Below are 20,026 nucleotides of genomic sequence, written 5' to 3' on the forward strand. Positions count from 1 at the left end.
CGACGTCAGCGGTTTTGCATCATGTAAAAAGCATTTCACTTGATTGTTTTTGCCAATAATTTATAGGAAATTTAAAACAGGAAATGCTGCTGGTGCGCACATGTTTGTAACACAGTATCGTAGCTGTGTGTGTGTGTGTGTGTGTGTGTGTGTGTGTGTGTGTGTGTGTGTGTGTGTGTGTGTGTCATGGCGTTGCTGCCCGGAGCTGTGCCATGCTTGATTAGTCCTAATCTAGCCGGGAGTCGGGTTGCTGTGTCGGCGGCGTGTCTGTATGGAAGGCATGCAGGCTGGCGGATCACAGGGATTGACCCTCCGCCTCTCAGGTTAACAGAAGCCCTGTGTGTTTGTGTGTGTGTCCTGAAAATAGTGCGAGACTGAAACTTGCTGAACTTGGATTTGAGCTCTTGGGTGGAAGACAACAATTTGGAGAATAAAATGTGTGTGTGTGTGTGTGTGTGTGTGTGTGTGAGAGAGAGAGAGAGAGAGAAAGAGAGAGAAGGGCATAAAGAGGAGTGTGTGTTGGTGTGTTTGCAAGAAGCCTAGTTGAACTTTGGCTCTGGTTGCGGCGCAGGAGGAGTCACCTCTCGTAAAACGTACCCTCACCAGGCTGTAAACATAAAACCACACACACAACGCACACACACACACACACACACACACACACACACACACACACACACACACACACACACTGCTGCCTCTAGAAGAAGAAGAAGAAGAAGCAGCTCCTCTTTTTGGTGTGCCACCGGGACGGTCGGCCTCGTCTCGTCCACAGAGCTTCAGAAAAAGAGTGTGTTGTCGGTTTGACGTGACCGGAGCTGCAGGCGATGTGCTGCCTCTGCAGCAGGGCGAGCCGCTGGCTTAAGTTGTCTGTTAGTGTCTGTGTAAGTGTGTGTGTTTGGGGAGTTTGGGGATCAAACCCTCATGTCGACAGAGGCTGCACCGAGGAGACGACCGTTGACAGGTGCTTCCTGCAGCAACGCAGCAGGTGCTTCGCGCCTCACAGATACTTTGCCACCAGGACACGATCATGCACAAGGAAACACACACTTTTTCTCTTCAGCCTCTGACACACACGAGTTGTGTGCGTTGAGCTGAACTTACAGCCCCTCCGTGTCCCGCTGCTGTTTTGTTGAGTTTTCTACTTTTAAAACTGATCCGTTGGGAGTTTTGATTGACCAGAAGGTTTGCTACCAGTTGCTGTTGTCGTTCCTGTGCAGGCAGCAGGATTCGGCAAACTTGTTGTAGTTGCACATTCAGCCGACAGAGCAAACATTAGCGATCATTCAGGGTCGGTTTGAATCCACCTGATGAATTTAAGTCGGATATTTCCTCTCGTTTGAGCTCTGTTTTGGTCTCCACTTCCTCCTGAGCTCAGTGTCTGTCTCCTCGGCTGATAAATGCTCCAGCGTGTTCACCGGTCAGCTGCTGACTCGGTCTGTCTGATGTCCTGCAGATAGTGTAAAGTTGTTTTCACGTAAAACAGCTGCCGGCTGTTGAAAGTGATGCTAATGAGAAGAGTGAGAGTTAACCAAAACAGCAACGTTACGAAGCCTTAAAACCGAAACAAGGAGCTGAAAGATGCTAAAAAGATGCTCTTTAAAGTGTAAATAGAGAGAGAGAGGAGCAGCTGGTGTTATATTTTACTCTGCGAAGATTCCCATATTCATAATTTGTAGTTATTATTTTCAAGCTGATAGGTGCAACACAAACAAAACCAGCAAAAGTTAAGTCAGTCAAAAAATGTGAGAGATGATAAATCTACAATAGAAATTACAAACACGATGGATTTAAAATCAAGTGAAAGTGAAAAGCTGTCGGACTGTATCAAAAAATGATCTTCGATTTCTAATGTAGTTTTGACATTTTCTCAGTGTTGAGTTTTAGACATTGTTCAAAAGACAAGATATTGGGTTGTTGCATGAAGAGGCCCCGACGAGCAGCCGGCTGGTAGTTCTGGACTGTTTGGACCTCACGAGTGTCGAGAAGGAATCTGTTCAGCGAGCTGTATGTTCAGTCCTGCTGCGAGCTCGTCTGTCAGCGAGTCTATTTTTCTCCTTTTATTTTCAATCAAGCCGTCAACACAGCAGCACAGCCAATCACCGACACGGGAGCTACCAAAACAACATGGCTGCTCAACAAATGGGAGCTCTTCCACCTGTCTTAATCCACCCCCCCACCCCCCACCACACACACACACACACCTCCACCATCTCCCCTGGGCTATGACGCCATATCTCCCAAATGGAAACAGAAGTCGTGACGACAGCTCGGGTACTTTTTAGATCCGTATCGGAGGATTCCTGTGCGGTTAGAAAACGAGGCCGAGGTTAGTTTGGTCTCCGCGTCAGCTGTCCAGCGAGGGAACAGATCAGAGATAAAGTCACATTCCCCCCCAAACGTTGGACCGAGTCAATGCAAGATGAGAGTGAAGCGTATCTTTGAAAATACACGTGGGAAGGGGCAGAAGGCAGACAAAAGAGTCGTGGACATAAAACACCCGATTTTAAGAGCATTAATAAAGAAATACTTGAAAAAGTGTCCCCAATAAAATGACACGAGGCATTTTACTCTCGTATAAGTTTATAAATTACTGTTTTTTTTTTCCAATCAACATGCTGAGTTGAAATTACACTGCAGCTATATTTTTGAGCCAAATAACTCTGTTTTGTGTCGTTAACTATTATAATTTAGTAAAATCAATTTAAGAAATTTCATTTTATTGTTACTTTCAAAAATTCAGTGTGAGCTGAGAATAAAAAATATACTGCCTTGAACTCCTTTAAAGCAAAAACCTTCTCCAATAAATGAAACAAAAATCAATCACATTTTTGTGCACCTAATTTGAAGAACTTGTTGTTTGTCATATTATTTCATTGTCAGATTTTCCCCTTTTTATAGAACAATTCAATAAATAAATAAATACTACCGAAGCAACATTAAAAAATTAAAAAAAAAAAAAAGTCTTTCAGACAAAAATACTGAATGATATTTCAGAGTTCAGTCAGACTTTAATTCTCGTAGAAAATATTTAAATTCTAATATTTCACGCAGTGCCATTTTATTTTCTGTTGGTGGAATACGTTTCACTTTATGTTGCCTGAAAAACACACACACACACACACACACACACACACACACACACACACACACACCAACAGTTACAAGAGAAAGCAGGTGTGTGCTGCGTGTGTTGATCTCAGAGGAGACAAATATATTCTTGTTTCTATTGAAACCTTCAAAGTAAAAAAGAAAAAGTCTGAAAAGAGAATTTTCCACTCTTCGTTACTGATTGATTCAGGATAAAAGTCTCAGCCTTCAAATCTTTTCTGTCTTCTTGCGGCTATATATATATATATATATTTTTATTTTTTTATTTTATTTTTTTTAAAGAGAATTTGGAGTCGAACACACCAGAGCAGGTGTCGAGGAGGACGGCGTCTCCTCGGAGGGTTGAACTTCTGTGTGAGAGAGTGTGTGTGGCGCCGCTGAGGTTTGAGCTTCGTCCACGTTGAGCGTGTTCACAGTGTGCGTCTCGGCGTCCGTCTCAGTCAGCAGGTGAGGGGGGACGTATCTGGACTTTGCGTGCTCCCTCTGGTGCTTTTGGTTACTGGGGGACTTCGGGGGACAACGTCCCCTCTTGTCCTGCCCCCGGAAGCCCCTGAGTTTGGGGCTCCAGTGTTCCCGCCACTGGAGGGCCAGAGTGGAGCGGTCCGCCACCAGGCGGCTCTCCTCCGGGCCCCAGCCCCGCTCGCCCTCGTCCGCTCCAATCAGGAGGAAGGTCCGGCCCACGTGGAGGGCGGGGCAGCCGCAGCCGAGGTCCCGGTCGGGGACCCAGAGGGACTGCGGGCCCCTGCGAGCGCGGGAGGTCGAACCTGTGCGGAAGACGGTCTGCACAGAGATGGAGAACTGCCACCAGGGACCGGATCGCTCCATCCCTCTCACCTGCACCTTCAGCACTGACAAACACACACACCACATATTTACACATTTTTAAAACTTCAAAAGTTAAATTATTTAGATTCTTTACTATAAATATGTAGTTTTACATGACCCAAATTAGGTTTAATTCAACAGATTTATAATACAGAAGATTTTTCTGCGTACATGAATTTGATTTATATTTCCGATGATGCATTAATATAATGTGGAAAAATGAACTGTTTAAATAGGAAAGCTGCTTTTAATTTTGGATTTAGGTCTGTGATAGAATCAGAAAGGTTTGAGAACATTATTATTCTTTCTTGACAAGATAACCAATGATAATAATAATTTTTTTTAAAAAGGTGTCACTAACCGTAGTCCTTGAGACAATAGGTCTCCAAGTTCATCCTGACTTTAACCTGAGAGGGCTGGCAGTATGAAACACACTCCTCCGCTACATGAGAGGCAGAGATGGAGGTGAGGGGGGCATCAGATGAGAGCGTATCATTTCATAGCACGCATATCAGCACATGTCTTTCCCCCTAATTACAATATGGCCGCTTCTATTTGTCATCACAGTATCCTCTGACTAACAGATGATCCCGGCTGCAGCAGGTGGGACATTCCTCGAGCCGCCGCTAGGAGGGAGTGGTTAACCGCTTCACGAGGCCGCGGCTCCCGGAGCAGTTTCAATTCGAGGTGGCCGATGTGTTAAAAAAAAAATGTGAACCATGTCACGCCTTCGGAGGAGATTTGATATGTGATTCCCATACAAGTGCCATAAATCTGAATGTTGCACACGAGGTGACAACAACAGGAGGGAAAGGATAAGTTTTAAAGAGTGATGTCACATCAGAAGACAAATACTTGGTAATTTAATAGAAGAGTCTCAGCAGTTGTGACATTTAGATTTACAGCATGCCGATCTGCAGAATTACTAATAGAAATATTTTACGCAATTTTAAAACATGGCACTTTCCTCGTGCTGCTGCTCACCACATCATATCGTAACACAACAAAAACATGATTTCCTTGCAGTGAAAGTTTTAGTTTAAAATTTTTACACATTCCTCATTCCTTCCTTTTAATAACAAAAACCGCCCCAAAAGATTGAGAGAAATAATTAAATATATATAAAAAGAATAGTGGGTGGAAAGAGTTGATGAACCCAAACGTTGGCCTGGAAAAAACAGACAGCCTGAAAAAGTACTGCAACATAAGAAAGGTAATAAAACTGTCAATCAAAGTATATGTAGTTGGTTACTGTAACATTATACAGCTTCTGGAAATGCACACTTACAAAAAAACAACCAGGAATTTTATTTTTCTGTAGTTGCCTGCTTGAAAAAGAAAATCAAGGAACTTTATCACTTATTGCAAAAGAATATGTAGCTTATAGATGGACATTATCCACGAAGGGGAAATCAAATTCGAGATATCTGACATATGTTTGGTCGTGTTGTGTCGTCCGACATGAGAAGAGGAATTTTAAACTTGCAGGTGACCAGCGCGACAAAAGCGAACTTCATATCAGATAATGAATATTAAATGTAAAGTAGCACCTGTGACTTCACTCACCGATGCTGTACTGAGGTTGGAACATCGGGGTCGGAGCGACCTCCTGAATCCCTGCAGACATGAACGGACATAGAGGAACTTCAGTTTGAGTGCGTGTTACTGTGTGTGTGTGTGTGTGTGTGTGTGTGTGTGTGTGTGTGTGTGTGTGTGATAAGCAAACGTCAAAACCACCGAGTGTGTGTGGTCCTTTCACGGTCCAGAAACACGCGGCGTGACGCTCGCTCCAACACTCACACAGACACAAACTTTACTTTTGGTGCTTTTAATAAGGTTAAACACTCACTTGTTGTACGGTTTCTGTCTCCAACATTAAACAGAGTCCAGTAAAGTGTGTGTGTGTGTGTGTGTGTGTCTCAGTGAATTGGTTAGCTGCACATGCATTACCCAGGTCTCTTGTAAAAGTGTGTGTGACAGCGTCGCCATATAAGCTCACTCTCCATCCCCCGCCGTCCGTGTCTTCTCTGACACAACTGGGCCAGTGACACCCTACACCCCCGCCCAGCTGACAGTCCGTCCCCCACGTTTAAAAGTCAGGGAGGTGGTGCGTGCCTGTCTGGGTGTACTTACAGTATATGTGAGGGGTCATAAGGAGGCGGTCGAGGCTACCTGTGCGAGCGAGGAGGGGGGGCTACAATACCTACTGCCTTCGTTATACCTTCTGTTACTTTAAGGGCGTTTATTTGACAAAAGAGTCCAACTTTCAAATAGCAAACATTTATGCAGAAACACGATACCAACAAGTCAGTGATATGATCGGAGGGATCTGGTCGGTTTCAGGCTCCCTCCTTCCCGCTAATTAGGAGCGATTTGTTGCACCTGTGATGTTCTCCCTCACCTGGTGTCAATCAGCCCGGCCGGGCGGGGAGGTCTATATATAGAGGCTGGTTTGGTGCTGCGCGTCTCCAGACACTCAACACCTTCAGTTGACTGTCCGTTTTGCTGTGTGTTTAAAGTGGGGGGTTGTTTTATTTTTCCCCTTTATTTTCTTTATTTTCTTTTAATGGTGTGGTAGTTTGCCCCAAAATTCCTCCTCTGTCCCCAGTGACTCCCAGCTTGCATTTTATTTGAGTCCAACCCCTGCGTTCACAATCGCACACTATTTCTGCATCGCGTCACATGCGGTGCTTCTTGTTAGTTTCCCAACGAGCGTCTCTTGTCTACCAGGTTTTGTGTTTCTGGAAACGTAACAACAATATAAGATGGGAAAAAAAATGATGATTAAACCAAGAAATATCTAATCAAAGAATAAGGAAAGATGACACCGACTGCAAAGGAGATAATGAAATATCTACCGACAAAATGTGTTAATTTAGCTTTCTTGCCCGTTACGTTGACATTTCGTGTTCATGGAATCGAATATAACAAACATTTTCTGTTTCCTCTTTTCTTCTGCACTTATTCAAACTAATGTGATGCATAGTCTAAAATATTTGGATTTAAAGGCGACTTAAATTTCGTGACATCCACTGGGAAAAAAAAACAATTATTTCTCAGGATGTCCAATAATATTTGTTTTCCTTTTGCATATAAAAGGTTAAAGTAAATGGCGAGAACATTTATTGTAGTTTTTGCTTTAGCAAAGGCCAGTTGCGGCTATCTCACTCGATGTAACTCTCTTGCCGTCCAGTTGGCTGAATTTGACAAACTAGCTGCCCGAACTATTAATTTTTAAGAAATATATTTCTCGGTATCAGAAACTCTTAAATTCCTGCTGAAGACGGTATTTTGAGGTTTTCCGGCGCTTTTGGCCATCGACGGTTGTTTTTCCCCGTCAATACATGTTTGACGTGACGTTGTCGGCGAGGACAGCAGACGTCAGTTCTGTGAACCTCGTGGTGCGTTCAAGGTGCGGATGAAACGGTTTAGTGGTGGGACGCCTGACTGCCTTTTGGTCGGTCTGACGGGAGAAGAGGAGGCGAGGCGTTGGAGGTGGCGGTGGGGTTAGAGAGACGCTAAACATAGCCTGAGATGGTCTGGCAGTAAAAACAAACAAGGTTTTCTTTCACTCACTCCTTTCACTGGGAGAGTTATGAGTCTGGACCGTGCGACGGGGGCGTTTTTTATTTTTTTTTTGAGTCGTACAACAGGTGTGAAGCTCCCTGACGCTTTGCTCCCGATGTCACCTGATTGGGACTCGCTGTACGAAGCGTCAGCGCCCGTGTAGTTGTCGGCACTCGTGCGATTAGCCCGGAGAGCGCGCGTGGATTAACGCTCGCGGCTGATGTTTGGTGCGGGCCCGGCGCGGAGACGCGAGTGGCAACAATCCTCTTGATCTGACGCTGATCCCAGATCAGCGGGAGATGAGGTTTCCCCGCAGCAGTCGGCTCATGTTAACGCTGCTGTGGAAACCGTCTCTAGGGATGATGAAAAGGAGACGCGCTCGGGCGATTGGACCAAATTAGTCTGGAGAGAAGCGGCCCCTTTTATATTGAACTACTATTCGATAAAGGCTTTTAAGAGCTTAATAAAATGGTTTAATCCATTTAGGCCCCGAGTAAATGATGTTGAAGGAGAAATTAAGGAGCTCTCTTTGTCACGAGTGACGACGAGCTATTAAAAGCCAGGGGTGACACGTATCAAATGCGGGGAGAACATTTTTAATTAAATTCGGATTCATTATTGGTATCCAGTCAAGTCTTCCAAAGTAAACAAAAAAAAAAAAAAAAGGGCTGTCATAACTGGAAGGCTGTGCTTTGTGATCTGGTGCCTCTTTTGGCAGCACAACATTGCCTGTCAATCAAAAATAAAAACTATTGACGACCATTTTCCAACCTTCCCTCCACGGGGTTGAAGCTTAAGCAAAGTAAACTAATTGAATGAGAGTTGGGACTAAGAGAAACCAACACATTTTGTAAACGTTTTGAACGTAAACTTACGTATGCAGGGTCTCAGAGGGGACCTGCCCTGTTTGTATCCCGGAGCACAGCGGTTGCACCTGAGGCCGATCACGCCGTCCCGACACAGACACTGACCCAACGTCTGGTTGCACCAGCGGCCGACGGCTCCCAGCGGATGGCACTGACAGGCTGGGAAAGAAAAAACACACAATTGTTTTATTTGGAGCCTAACTACAGAAATGGCATAAATGCATGGCAATTATTTTTATTTTTTTTGGTGACTTTAAAAGCAGCCAGACGAGCTTTAAAACCCACCACTAACATATTATACATTGTGTTCACATATTAGCAAACAGTTGCACATCCACTAGACATGAACCATTTCATTTCAAAGTCCTTCATTTGACATGTATGTCCGAGATTTGCTCTTTTTTTTTTTTTTTTTTGCCTCAGTTTTGTTCTCCACTTCCTCCTATCAGGAAAAAAAACAAACGAGCTGTCTCTGCTAAATGTTCCAATATGTCCATAGCTAGTTTCTGTAATTTTGCGTGTCTGCTGGGGCCAATAAAAGCAGCGAGGAGACTGAACCCCAAAAAAATGGCTGTAAAACCAAAACAATGAGCTGAGAGAGGTTAAAATGTTCTGCAGAATTTGAGGAGAACTCTTATCATTTCTTACGGTGGAAACAAGTTAAAGAAATATTTTAAACTTGAATAAACTGTGACAGAAGACAGATGGGATTAAGAAGAGCGTCTATCATTGACAGGAAATCAGTTTAATCCTGAATGACAGCAGGCATCTGTCCTCCAGGAGTGTCCTTGAGACAAAAGACCTTTTCTAATACCAGAGTCGACTTTGAGGCAGTCTTGATGGGTAAACAAAGACAAATTCCTCCACAAGCGTATTAACAAAATATCACATCATGGCAGGGACTCATTATTGTTTGTGGAGCTTTTAGAGGAGAACAATCCTGCGTCTTAACTCCTTTATTTTCTCGTTTCTTTCCTTCAGTATTGACTGCGGTGCCGTGTTGTGATTACTGCCTGGATTTGCCACGGTTTTACATTGTAAAGCTTCTTTTTTTATTTTTTTTATTTACCCCCGCTTTAACTGGATGAAACCCAATGAGAGAAGACAGACAGAGAGAGGAAGCCACACTTCAGCAGCAGATCTGTTCACACTCAAATATTATTTACACAAATCCTTACGGCAAGTCTAAACAACCTGACCGGAGAAAACGAGAAACGACATCCCCGCTGGCCTCCGAATGGTTCCTCAGTGAAATATAGCATCAGTAAATTAAAAGTGAGACGTATCACTGCCCGGTGGACTTTATGGATTTGTAGGTTAAAATTATTTCAAGCATTAAAAAGTGATTTAGGATGTTTAATCATGTTTGCATCCTCAAGCCCAGAGAGCCCCACTAACTCTGGATATATTAGGCCAGTGGTCAAGCTTCCACATGCCGGAGTGTCCCTGTCACTCAGGACATGTGACAAGTCAAAGGTCAGGGGTCACGGCACATGCCAACCGGTGGTAACGATTGGGGATACGGGTGGCAGCTCAGCGGGGTTTCCTTGGAGTTTTTTTTTTTTTTTTCTAACAGGAATAGCTGCCCGCTCTCACAATGTAACCACCCCATAAACACTTCTGTACGCTCGGACGGAGCGAACACGTGAACACACATTCAGGCTGTCGGACATAAACACCAACACGCGCTCCGATTTTGCTTTTCATCTTCCGGGAACGTCACAGTTAGTCGAGAGGTACGACCTCGAACCCCCCCCCACCCCCCTCCTGTCCCCACAGTAAACACACACATCTAGTGACTGACGTTGGCAGGCCTTGCGGTGGTTGAGTGGCTTGCCGTGGTCGCGGGTGTACCCGTTCTGGCAGTACTGGCAGTGGCGTCCGGCCGTGTGGTGCCGACACTTCTGGCACACGCCTCCACCGCGCCGGCCCGACTGCTGAAACACCTCCATGCTGAAGCGGCATTTGTTTGAATGGCCGTTACACTCGCAGGCTGAACGGAGGGAAAAACAACAACAACAACGAAAACAATGAATAGTAAATGATAATTGTGAGTCCTCACATCTGAAATATCTGCAGTTGTTACAAATGTTGATTTCTCTTTTTTAATGGCCAGTCCCAAATCGAAATGTGATATTTGTGTTTTGCTTAAACTTAAAACCATATGAATGAAAGGTTGAAAAATCATCAGTATTTTAGTTTTTTTTTATATATAAAGCAGTGCGCTGATAAAAAAAAAAAAAAGACAACATTATGACAATCAAAGTCAAAGGATCTTTATCAAATTGTTTTATGGAAAAAAGAACGTGAATTCTGGCTGATGGAGACTTATAACTTAAATTCTGACGTCTGGATCGGCCTCAAAAATCCAGTACCAGTGAGAGTCAAGTATTTGATATCGGAAAATACTCGCGTGAAGGCTGAAAGCAGATGTCTGGCTTGTACTATTTTTGTGAAATCTTGCTTGTGGCATCAGGCCGACACCTTTGGTTTTTTTGCAGTGTTGGATTGTACCATATATTTTTTAAATAACATGTTTTTTTGTTGTTATTGTTTTACTTGTGTAACGTGAAGAAATCTTAAAACATGGTTTGAGCCAGCGGGCCTCACCGACGCAGGGGTTCGGGTGAGTGGGCGTCGCTCGATGCCACGGTCTGTCGAAGAAGAAATCCTCGCACACGTCACAGTCCGGCCCCGCCGTGTGATGCTCGCACACGCACACGGCGCGGCCTGCGTCGTCACGGCGACACCTGGAAGCGTGTCCATTACATTTGCACCTGCCTCCGACCTGCAGGTCGGAGAGGGCCAGAGGAGCTCGGACAGGAGCGGTAAGAGGGGCCACCTGCAGGTTCCTGACACTTGGTCTTGGGTTATTATTATTGTTCCTCCTCTTCCTCAGTTCCTGCCCCTTGTTGCTCCGCCTCCGCCCCTCAACTGTCCAATGGCAGCCTCCGTTGGGGCAAGGCAACCATTGATTGTTTTCCTTTTTGCGACCACGCCCTCTGCCTTTCCCGCCTTTCTTTGGAGAAGCGAGCGTGTCCGTGCTGAAACTATCCCCTCCTTCCTTGCTGGTCACATTGTGCCCATCTTCGTCCTGACCTGAACCTTTATAATGACCCTTCCTACCATGCTTGTCTACCTTCTCCCCTCGGTTCCTCCCCCTTATTTCTGAGTCTTTTGTTTCCCTGTCGAACAATGCCAGTGTATTATCGGTGTTTAACTTGTCCACCTGATCTCCATTGCGCCCGTTGAAGCCCGATCTCCACCTCGGTACCCCAGTCCCTCTGGCATCATGTGCACCATCAAGCCATCGTTCTTCTTCTGTCTTATCCATGTTGGACACCCTGACGTCTTTGGACACCTGGTGGAAGACCACTCGGATGTCCGTGGCGGTCACCCAGTCCTGGAGGGTGGGGCTGTAGTCAAAATCAGGAGAAGACGGCCGTCCGTCCAGGGTGGAGAAGGCCAGCACCATGCCGCCCCGCTGCTTCTGTAGGGGGCGAGGGTCTGAGCAGAGGGGCTCCGTCTCTTGGTGTCTAGTTTGGGCGATGGTCTGGGAGGGTAGCTTGAAGATCCCGAGGCAGTCGCTGGAATAGTGCTGCATTGGCCTCCAGGTTCGCCCGTAGTCCATCGACTTGAGGACGGAGATGGAGATGGGGTCCGACGGCTCCCCTTGGTGGCAAAACTGCAAACTTATGTAGGTGATCTCGAAGCGCCGGCCCAGCGGCAGAGTCAGGACCCAGTCCCCGGAGTCGGGACCTGCTGGAGCCATCCAGCAGGTGAGGTTGTGCGGGTTGTGGAGGTCCGTCAGGGTGGAGATGTTGCCGACATGATCCGGCCCTTGTAGGGAGTGGCTGGCATTGACCGGGACTCCATAGGCAGCGTTGATGAACTCCGACAGGCAGTGTCGCGGACGGCCATTTGGGTGGTAGCAGGGGTCGTGAGGTGAAGTCCAGCTCAACGGGGTGTCGGTAAGGGAAGAGGAGACGAGGGACGGAGGGAGGATAAGGAGGAGTCGAAGGAAAACGGGAAAGAGAGAGGTGGAGGGGGGAGGGGAAAAGGGTAGGAACATCATGTCATCGAGCCTGTGGAGGAAAAAAAAGAGATCATTTTTTTAAGAGAAAACCATGGGAGCTAGATCATAAAAGAGGAAAAAAAACAACTAAACTGATTGATTTATATGATGCGCATTTGAAGCCGAAGAGAGAAATCTAAGATAGACCACCTGTGCCTTTATTGAAAACACATGATACCAGCTAACCGCATCAATTCAACTGCAACTTATTGGCTTTTGGTGGAAGACCTCATCCCGTAAAAATGTAATCTCCGATCTTCGCGGTAGTGTCAGCCACCGGTTTGAACCCGTGACCTCGACGACCTTTAAGAAGGTATCCATCTTAAAACTCCCCTTGACCCCGAGAAGAGTGGATGAGTGCGGGTGAAGAAGGGCGCGCACCCAGCAGCTCTGTCTGAAATGACAAAAAACATGCCCGACAGCTGGACCACATCCATCACATTTATTGCTTTCTTTTCAAATCATTTTACCGCCGGTCCGTGCTGCAGGCGAGCGAGGCGCCTGAGCGTGAGCAGTGTGTAGTGTCGTCGTGCAGAAGAGAGGGTATGAGAAAATAGACCGAGCGGAGAGAGAGGGGGAGGTGGGGGGGGGGGGGGGAGAGAGGAGTTGGAGATTAGTGCTTAGGATGGTAGGAAATGATTTACAGATCGAAATGTGTGTTCGACTTGAGCCCCTGCTTCGGTACTTCCGCGGTAAAGACAAACACAGACTTGTGTTGGTCCGCGGATTCGAACAAATCCCTTCCCGTCTGCTAGAACTGGTGATGAGCCTAATTTATACGTCTGTCAAGATTTGATACTGGAGAGCGTTCAGTTTGGCATGTGGACAAAACGAACAATGCGTCTACTTTCTCTGGAACCTGTGATTTATCGTCGTTAACTGCGCCCACGAAGCCCAGAAGCACATTTCCCAACACGCGTTTCTTTCGCTTGTTCCCTGCAAAGAAAGTTGCAGTTTCACTTTTTGGTAGATTTGTATTTCTGTCCTTCAGAAAACGATTTCCTCATCAACACGACCTTCCTCGCGGGCTCTCAAACAGCTTCCCCCTCTGCTCTTGCGTCTCCCTGCCCGTCCATCACCTGCCCCCTTCATTCTGTTCTGGGAATATTCTTAACTGCTGCGAGATTGATGATGCCCTAACAAGCGTTTGACACTGACAGCAAAGTCAGCAGGGCTGCATAAACCAAACCCGTAGGAGAGGACGGGGCGGAGAGCCTCTTCGGCCTCGTCATCCCGCTCAATTAGCCAACGGCCGAAACATGAGGCTTCCCCCCCGGGACCACACAGCTCAGACGGGGCATTCCCTCGAACTCCTCGGACAAACGGCCGACCTCCGAAAAGCAAAGACCTGCTCGGACGCGGACCGGCCAGACCCGGTTGTGGAGGGAGGGGGGGGGGGGTCTGTTTTGTGGTGTTGCTACAAGAAACGCCACAAGGAACGAGCGCGGTGATGAGTGGTCCGACTGTGACCCCGGTCCCGCAGAGGCGCATTCCTGGCATCCAGAATGCCTCGGTTAGCCATTCCTGACGTGTCGTGACATGCCCCAGGGGAACCTGAACGCACCGATAAAAAGCAGGACGCAGGAGTTGATCAGGTGATTAATTAGTTCTCTGGTTTCATGGGGTGTCAATATCCGGGTTGTCTTCGAAGGGAAGGCCGAATCAAAAGGGTTATGAGCAGGTTAAAGGTTATTGGAGGATTCAGGGAAGTTGTGAAATTGCACTAAAGAATTTATCCTGGACGGGGAATTACGAGCGAGTGTAGGCGGGTGGGGGTTCAGGGCTGAAAGGCCCGAAGAGAAAGGGGGGGGGGGGTTGTTTAACATTCCCATGACATGCACTTGCTCTTGTCTTTGTCACATTACATGACTAATTAAACATTGGCCCATTACAAGCACTTTGATAAATGGACGCGCATGCGAGAGGCCCCAGAGGTTTTTAATGCGCTCCTCTTGGCCAAATCCAGACTCCGAAACCAAATGATCTGTCTGGCACCTTCGGCGTAACCCCACCGGATATGGTTTCAACGCTCTTTCTCTGCCTCTTTCCATAAATTCACACGACCAGCATGTCGGAAGAACCTGTTGAAGATGAGCGAAATTCCCTTTTAACGTGTCTTTTGATGAGAATAATGTGCAGCCGTTTTGATCCCGCGCAATATCGGCTACAAAAAGAGGACTCTGTTGAGTGTAATCCTCTTTTTTATTCTTCCCACAGTCAGTCTTAAATGCAAACAATATCCATCTATAGTACAAATATGCATTCAAGAGTGTGTAACCCAGGAAGTTTGTTAATAACTTGGCAGAAAGATGTGTTTAAAAAAAAAAAAAAAAGAAGCTTATCCAGCCAAATAGTGGTATGATGAGATCAACAACATCTCCGACGGGTGATCTTTAGAAGCAGCTATGCTTGGCTGGCAAGAGGCTGGAAAAATACTTGCTGACAACCTGGGGGCATGTTTACAGCATAGTGGAGGAGAGCGAGTGGAGAGCGGCATTCGTGTTCGCGCTCCCACATTGTCCCACATTTATTTCCCAATGCGGTTCTCTGACTCTTCATTATGCTGAAATGCGTCTGAACTTGAACAAGCCGTGATGGGCAGCAGCGCAAACAACAGCGTTGTTGTTCGGTAGAGGCTGAAGAATTTCTGCACACACGGGCACATTTTACACTGAATTTAAGACGTAATGCAGCCTTTTATATATTGATAAACAAATGTATCAATGGGAAATCATGTTTTAACAAAGTCAACTTAAATTAATTGCAAATTTAAAATAGAAAATAACGTATTTGAATAAGTATTCACAACGTCCAAGTCAGTATTGGAAGGAAATGTGAGCTTCTGGGGTTTCTATGTGCTTGTTTCTGTGTTTCTCTGCAGTCTTTTAACTTTAAGTCTGTTTTATTTTTGATAATTGTTCCTTTTCGGCAGGTTATGTCAGTTTCTTTAATTCAGATATTGTTGTACTGCACGTTTTAAGTTGTGTTATTAATGCCAGTTTTAAGAATCTAATACGGAATGAGCATCAGAAGGTTGAAAGAGTAAAAGATTGCTTCATAAGAAGTTGTGATATGAGTATTCATCAGTGTTTTGACGGTGAATTGCCATTTATAAATCGTTTTTTCTCTTGAAACAAACGTGTTTTTGTGGATTTAGCAGGAAATGAGGGCTGCTTGTCATCAAACACAAAACTGGTGTGTGGTATTCTCGCTTCACTACCTGTTAACTGACTCTGACCTGTTCACACTTTAGAGCTGTGGGCCCGTCTGGGTCTGGAGCTGCTCTGTGGAGCAGATGAACTGGATTTGGCCTGTCTCACACGTTTTAACATTCCTCGTCATGGCCAGCAGCTCCGGCCAACCACACGAAGGCGAACGTGTTAAATTCAAATTGCTCTGCAACTTTGCGTTGACTTTGAAAAGACTAAATTGTGCTTTGTGTAAATAAACGGGACGGTTTAATAAGACAGATTTATATCAGGCTGGTAGTCGCTGGGAAGACTTCCCGAGGTTCTACATTGCAGCTCAGCTACGAGCCGCGGAGCCTTTAAATAAATATGATCAATTATATAAGCTCGCCCTTATAGCCGACACGTTTGAAGCTGAACCGAAGCACCTGTTGGTGCATGTTACCAAACTGACACCTTTGTTAATTTGCAATTGTCCTCAGCCGTCAGAAATACAACACTGGACTCTGGGTGAGAAGAGAAAGGCTATGAATGCGGTCTGTATTCCCAAACTGCATTCCTGCCTGCACAGTCGAAGCCCATGTGTGTGTTATTCTACACGGAGCGGATTCCACGAGTTCTGTTTTAGGTGTAATAATCTAATTTTAGTGGGGCGGCCAGGGAGGTGGAAGAGACAGACAGCACAAAATGGATTATCGCTGCTTGTATCTTTAGCTGAAGGCCTCTATCCAAACTGCCAATCCACCGCATACACACCGGGGCCCCCAGGAGCCAATGCAGGCTCTCGGCCAGGGCCTCCGCATCGACCCGGGCCTCCGCATCGACCCGGGGGCTTCCCTTACTTCACTTTGTGAATTAAAAAAACACATGTTACCCACTTGATATTTAAACGTGAGTTTCTTGTGAAATCTCCCCCTTTCCAGCCTCATACTAAGTTGGCAGGACACGTTCTTTCCCCGCAGCTTCACATGACGAGATCGAAAAACAGATGGAAATGAAATCAGTGTGATTCCATGTTGCAGTCAGGCCAAAGACAACTCCGGGCATGATGGGAGGGGAAAGAGGAGGGCCTCGGTTGTAGCTGTGTGTCAATTAAATCTACACAGTGTCATACAGCGGGTTAATAATGAGAATCAGGTGTAAAACAAACCAACAACAACGCAGGCTGAGTCATTTATGAACACTGAAACTAATGAAAAGCACTCAATATTTGTGTCGGCTAATTTATTATCAAAAATGGTTCCAAAAAAGATCATTAAAACAAGTTGTGTATTTTTCTTAATAAACTCCCTCAGGCATAAACATTAAAATCCTCAACTGTAAAATTTACTTTCCTGTATTCTTTAAAAAAAAAATTTTTTAATAATAATAATCTGCTTTTACGACTGTTAAAACAAATCTGTTGTATTTTCTCTCCCGTGCTGCAGAGGGACTTTAAATAAACTATACTGAACTCCTGCAAACGGACCCTAAAAGGCTAAACAGCCTGCAGACACACGCAGGTTGCATTTAACCTGAGACTAATGAGTCGCTTGCCCCGGTTCATTAAACATAAATGTTTATCATATTTGGTGTGATTACTCTGGCAGCAGCTGAAGAGCGCAGCCCGCAGACTAATTGCCTCTATTACGCAGAGCTAATTGCACTTGTTTAGCAGAAATTGTCTGCAGTCAATTAACTTTATCAGACAAAGAGGAAGAATAATATTTACGCTGTGAGACTATCACGATTTGATCAAACAACTTAATTCGGATTTTGTGAAATCTTGATAATTGGTCCTGCATGTGTTTGGCGTTTACAGTAACAAGTCAAGTTCAGCTGAAGTGGAAAATTGTGTTTATATTCTGGTGTTATTTTACATTTGCTACTCAACTGAAGGACATATTGACAAACAATATTACATGCTCAAAAAATAACAGAAATATTAATAATAAAGCTACCTAAGCTTCACAATGATACAGTGAAATAAAAAGTTATTAGGATGTAATTCAGTCCAAGTTTTTCAAAGTAAAAATATCAAGTTTAGATTTCAGTTTGTAGGTAAAACAATTTATAAAACATAAGGGTACCTAGATAATGATAATAAAAAGACTACATTAAACGCACTAATTTCCTGTAGTTTTGTATGTGGGTTGTTCACTAGAAGTGCGTTAACTTAAAAAAAATAAAATAAAAATACATAAAAATGAAACGAGCCAATCAGGTGAATTTCCGAGGATAAGTTGAACATCTACACAGTCCGTTATGTAAATTATTAAAGCCTCCTTTAGATACAAAGAAAAAAACCGCTGCATAACTCTAAATGTCCCTCAAATGCAATTTACAAAGGACATTTTGCAACTAATTATCTTTAAATTTCTGCCTCATTTTTGCCTCCTATGAGGCTGCAGTGCTAAAAAAAACCAACCAACAACTAGTTTGAACTTGCCGTTCATTCGCTGCTTCTCCTCAGCGCGCCTTCGACAGATATAAAACTTCCCCTCGAGCACCACGCAACCTCTAAATGACGCGTTGAAGGATGATAAAATGCATCTGAAGAGCTCACCATGTGCGTCCCAGTGACTCTCCTTCTCCTTCCTTCTTCCTCTGCGGTCCCTCCCGATCATGAAGAGCAGCGCAGCAAGTGTCCGCACATCCAGCTCGTCTGCAGGGGAGCCGAGCAGAAGAGAAACCGACCGAGAGGGGGCAACACACCGGGTACTGAAGGAGGAGGAAGATGAGGAGGAGGGGGAGGAGGGAGGGAAGTGGGGGGGTGCAAATTAACGGGATCAGCTGGGAGGTGTCTCTCCTAATAGTAACGGAACTGAGCCAAAGGTCCCACCTCAGAGAGGAGTCACATCCTGCCTGACGCACGACGCACCGCTGCCAAACTGGCCCACATGGCGACATGGATCCATAAAACTCGAAGCCAACACTTTTTATCCAGTCGAACGGACTTATAACACTTTGCAGTTCAGAATTTTATTGAAAACATTTGAATCACGTTTTGGAGAGGGTGATATTGATGGTGTCCAGCTGATCTGCGGTTTATGAGTGGTAAATAATATAAAACGTTTCCTCTACAAGTATGTTTTCAATAATTCTAGTGATAAATAGGCTATTATTGAATCAGATCATGAGATTTTTTTTATTTTTTTTTTTTAAATTTTTTTACTGTATTTAGAAACTTGTAGTTATGGACAGTATTTATAAAAAATGTGAAGCAGAATTTAACCAAAAAAGACGTTTGTGCACAAATTAATCTATAAAACATTCTAAAAGTAAGTCCAATCAGGCATGTTTTATTTCTCAAAATAGGATAAGATTTTTAGTTGAAATATCCTTCATAAAATACGTTTTCTGTTTATTTATTGATGTAGTGCATTTGTAATTTTTTGTTTCTTTTGTGGTAGATTTTATCTGTAAAGTTATTTTGCAGCGGTATTTCTGTGCACTTCAGGGGAACTTGTACGTAACAAAAAGTATTTGCACTGTAGTTTTAATTTTAAGTTACGTGCACTTTTACTTGAGGATATTTTATTTTACATTTATTGGACTTTTTGCTCTACTAGCCTATTTGTATCTGACATATATTGCAGACTACAAAACATGCGATCAATTTATAGATGATGCACTATTTCAGATTAAACCAGAAAACAGGACAGAATGGAGTTAAAATGGGCTCCAATGAGACCAACTACAGTGTAGTTACTTCACCATTGAAATGCAGCATGGTTTCATAATAATGATAATGTACAGTATGAAAATACCCAATCACCATAATGTATACTAATACAGCACATTTAGCTGATTAATATATTTGTAGTTTTTTAAATTTAGGGTCTTTAATCGTTTTTTGAATTGTGTTTTTCAATGTTTAGTTTGTCTTCATCTGTCTGCTTCTCAGAGTCTAAAACAAGAAGTGGCATCTTTTCCATCTTTACATGAAAAACCAGAATTTTTACTATTCAATTCAGTATTTTATAGTTTGTTATTCACATTTTTTTTTTTAATTTTTTTTATACCGTGCAGATCCTCCAACTTCATGTTTATTACTTTGGGCGGGAAAACTGAGGACGCAGAGGAAACTCAGTTACTGTGTTCTTATCTCGTTCGTCCAGGCGAAGATCTCACTCCCCAGTTTGCTCTTATTATCCCTCGGTGGATTAGGAAAAAATGGTCGAAGTTAATTGGCTGCAGTGGATCGTTCTCAGATGTGAAGCAAAACTGATGCAGATGGAAATATTAGAAAGAGAACCGAGGCGGCGGGCAGCTCAGAGCGAGGGAGGGGGAGAGGGAGGGAGGGCAGGGAGAGGCTTGATTGGAGGGGGGGGGGGGGAACTTTCCCAGAGAAAGACATAAAACTGATTGATGACTTCCCTCGAGGAATGTTTCCCCAGGTGTGTGTGTGTGTG

General features: G+C 44.6%; 1 protein-coding gene across 1 annotated transcript; it reads right to left on the reverse strand.

The window, feature by feature from the left end:
- Window positions 1-2,255: 2,255 nt before the first annotated feature.
- On the reverse strand, window positions 2,256-18,259 carry ntn5 (netrin 5). Its single transcript, XM_069169938.1, has 7 exons — window positions 18,178-18,259; window positions 10,980-12,454; window positions 10,174-10,362; window positions 8,379-8,528; window positions 5,503-5,553; window positions 4,298-4,378; window positions 2,256-3,959 (listed from the first exon to the last, which is right to left on the reverse strand). Exons 2-7 carry the CDS (start codon window positions 12,442-12,444, stop codon window positions 3,388-3,390), a joined length of 2,508 nt encoding a protein of 835 aa, XP_069026039.1. The 5' UTR covers window positions 12,445-12,454; window positions 18,178-18,259; the 3' UTR covers window positions 2,256-3,387.
- Window positions 18,260-20,026: the final 1,767 nt, after the last annotated feature.

This window comes from Embiotoca jacksoni, unplaced genomic scaffold (assembly GCF_022577435.1).
Source record: "Embiotoca jacksoni isolate LCO1_2020_lvr unplaced genomic scaffold, fEmbJac1.0.p SCAF_47, whole genome shotgun sequence".
NCBI lineage: Eukaryota > Metazoa > Chordata > Actinopteri > Embiotocidae > Embiotoca > Embiotoca jacksoni.

Coding starts and splice junctions, on each gene's coding strand:
- ntn5 (XM_069169938.1), bottom strand. CDS start 12,444: ATGATGTTCCTACCCTTTTCCCCTCCCCCCTCCACCTCTCTCTTTCCC. Junction 4,379..5,502: donor CCAACCTCAGTACAGCATCG/GTGAGTGAAGTC, acceptor CCTCTCATGTAG/CGGAGGAGTGTGTTTCATAC. Junction 3,960..4,297: donor CTATTGTCTCAAGGACTACG/GTTAGTGACACC, acceptor TGTGTTTGTCAG/TGCTGAAGGTGCAGGTGAGA.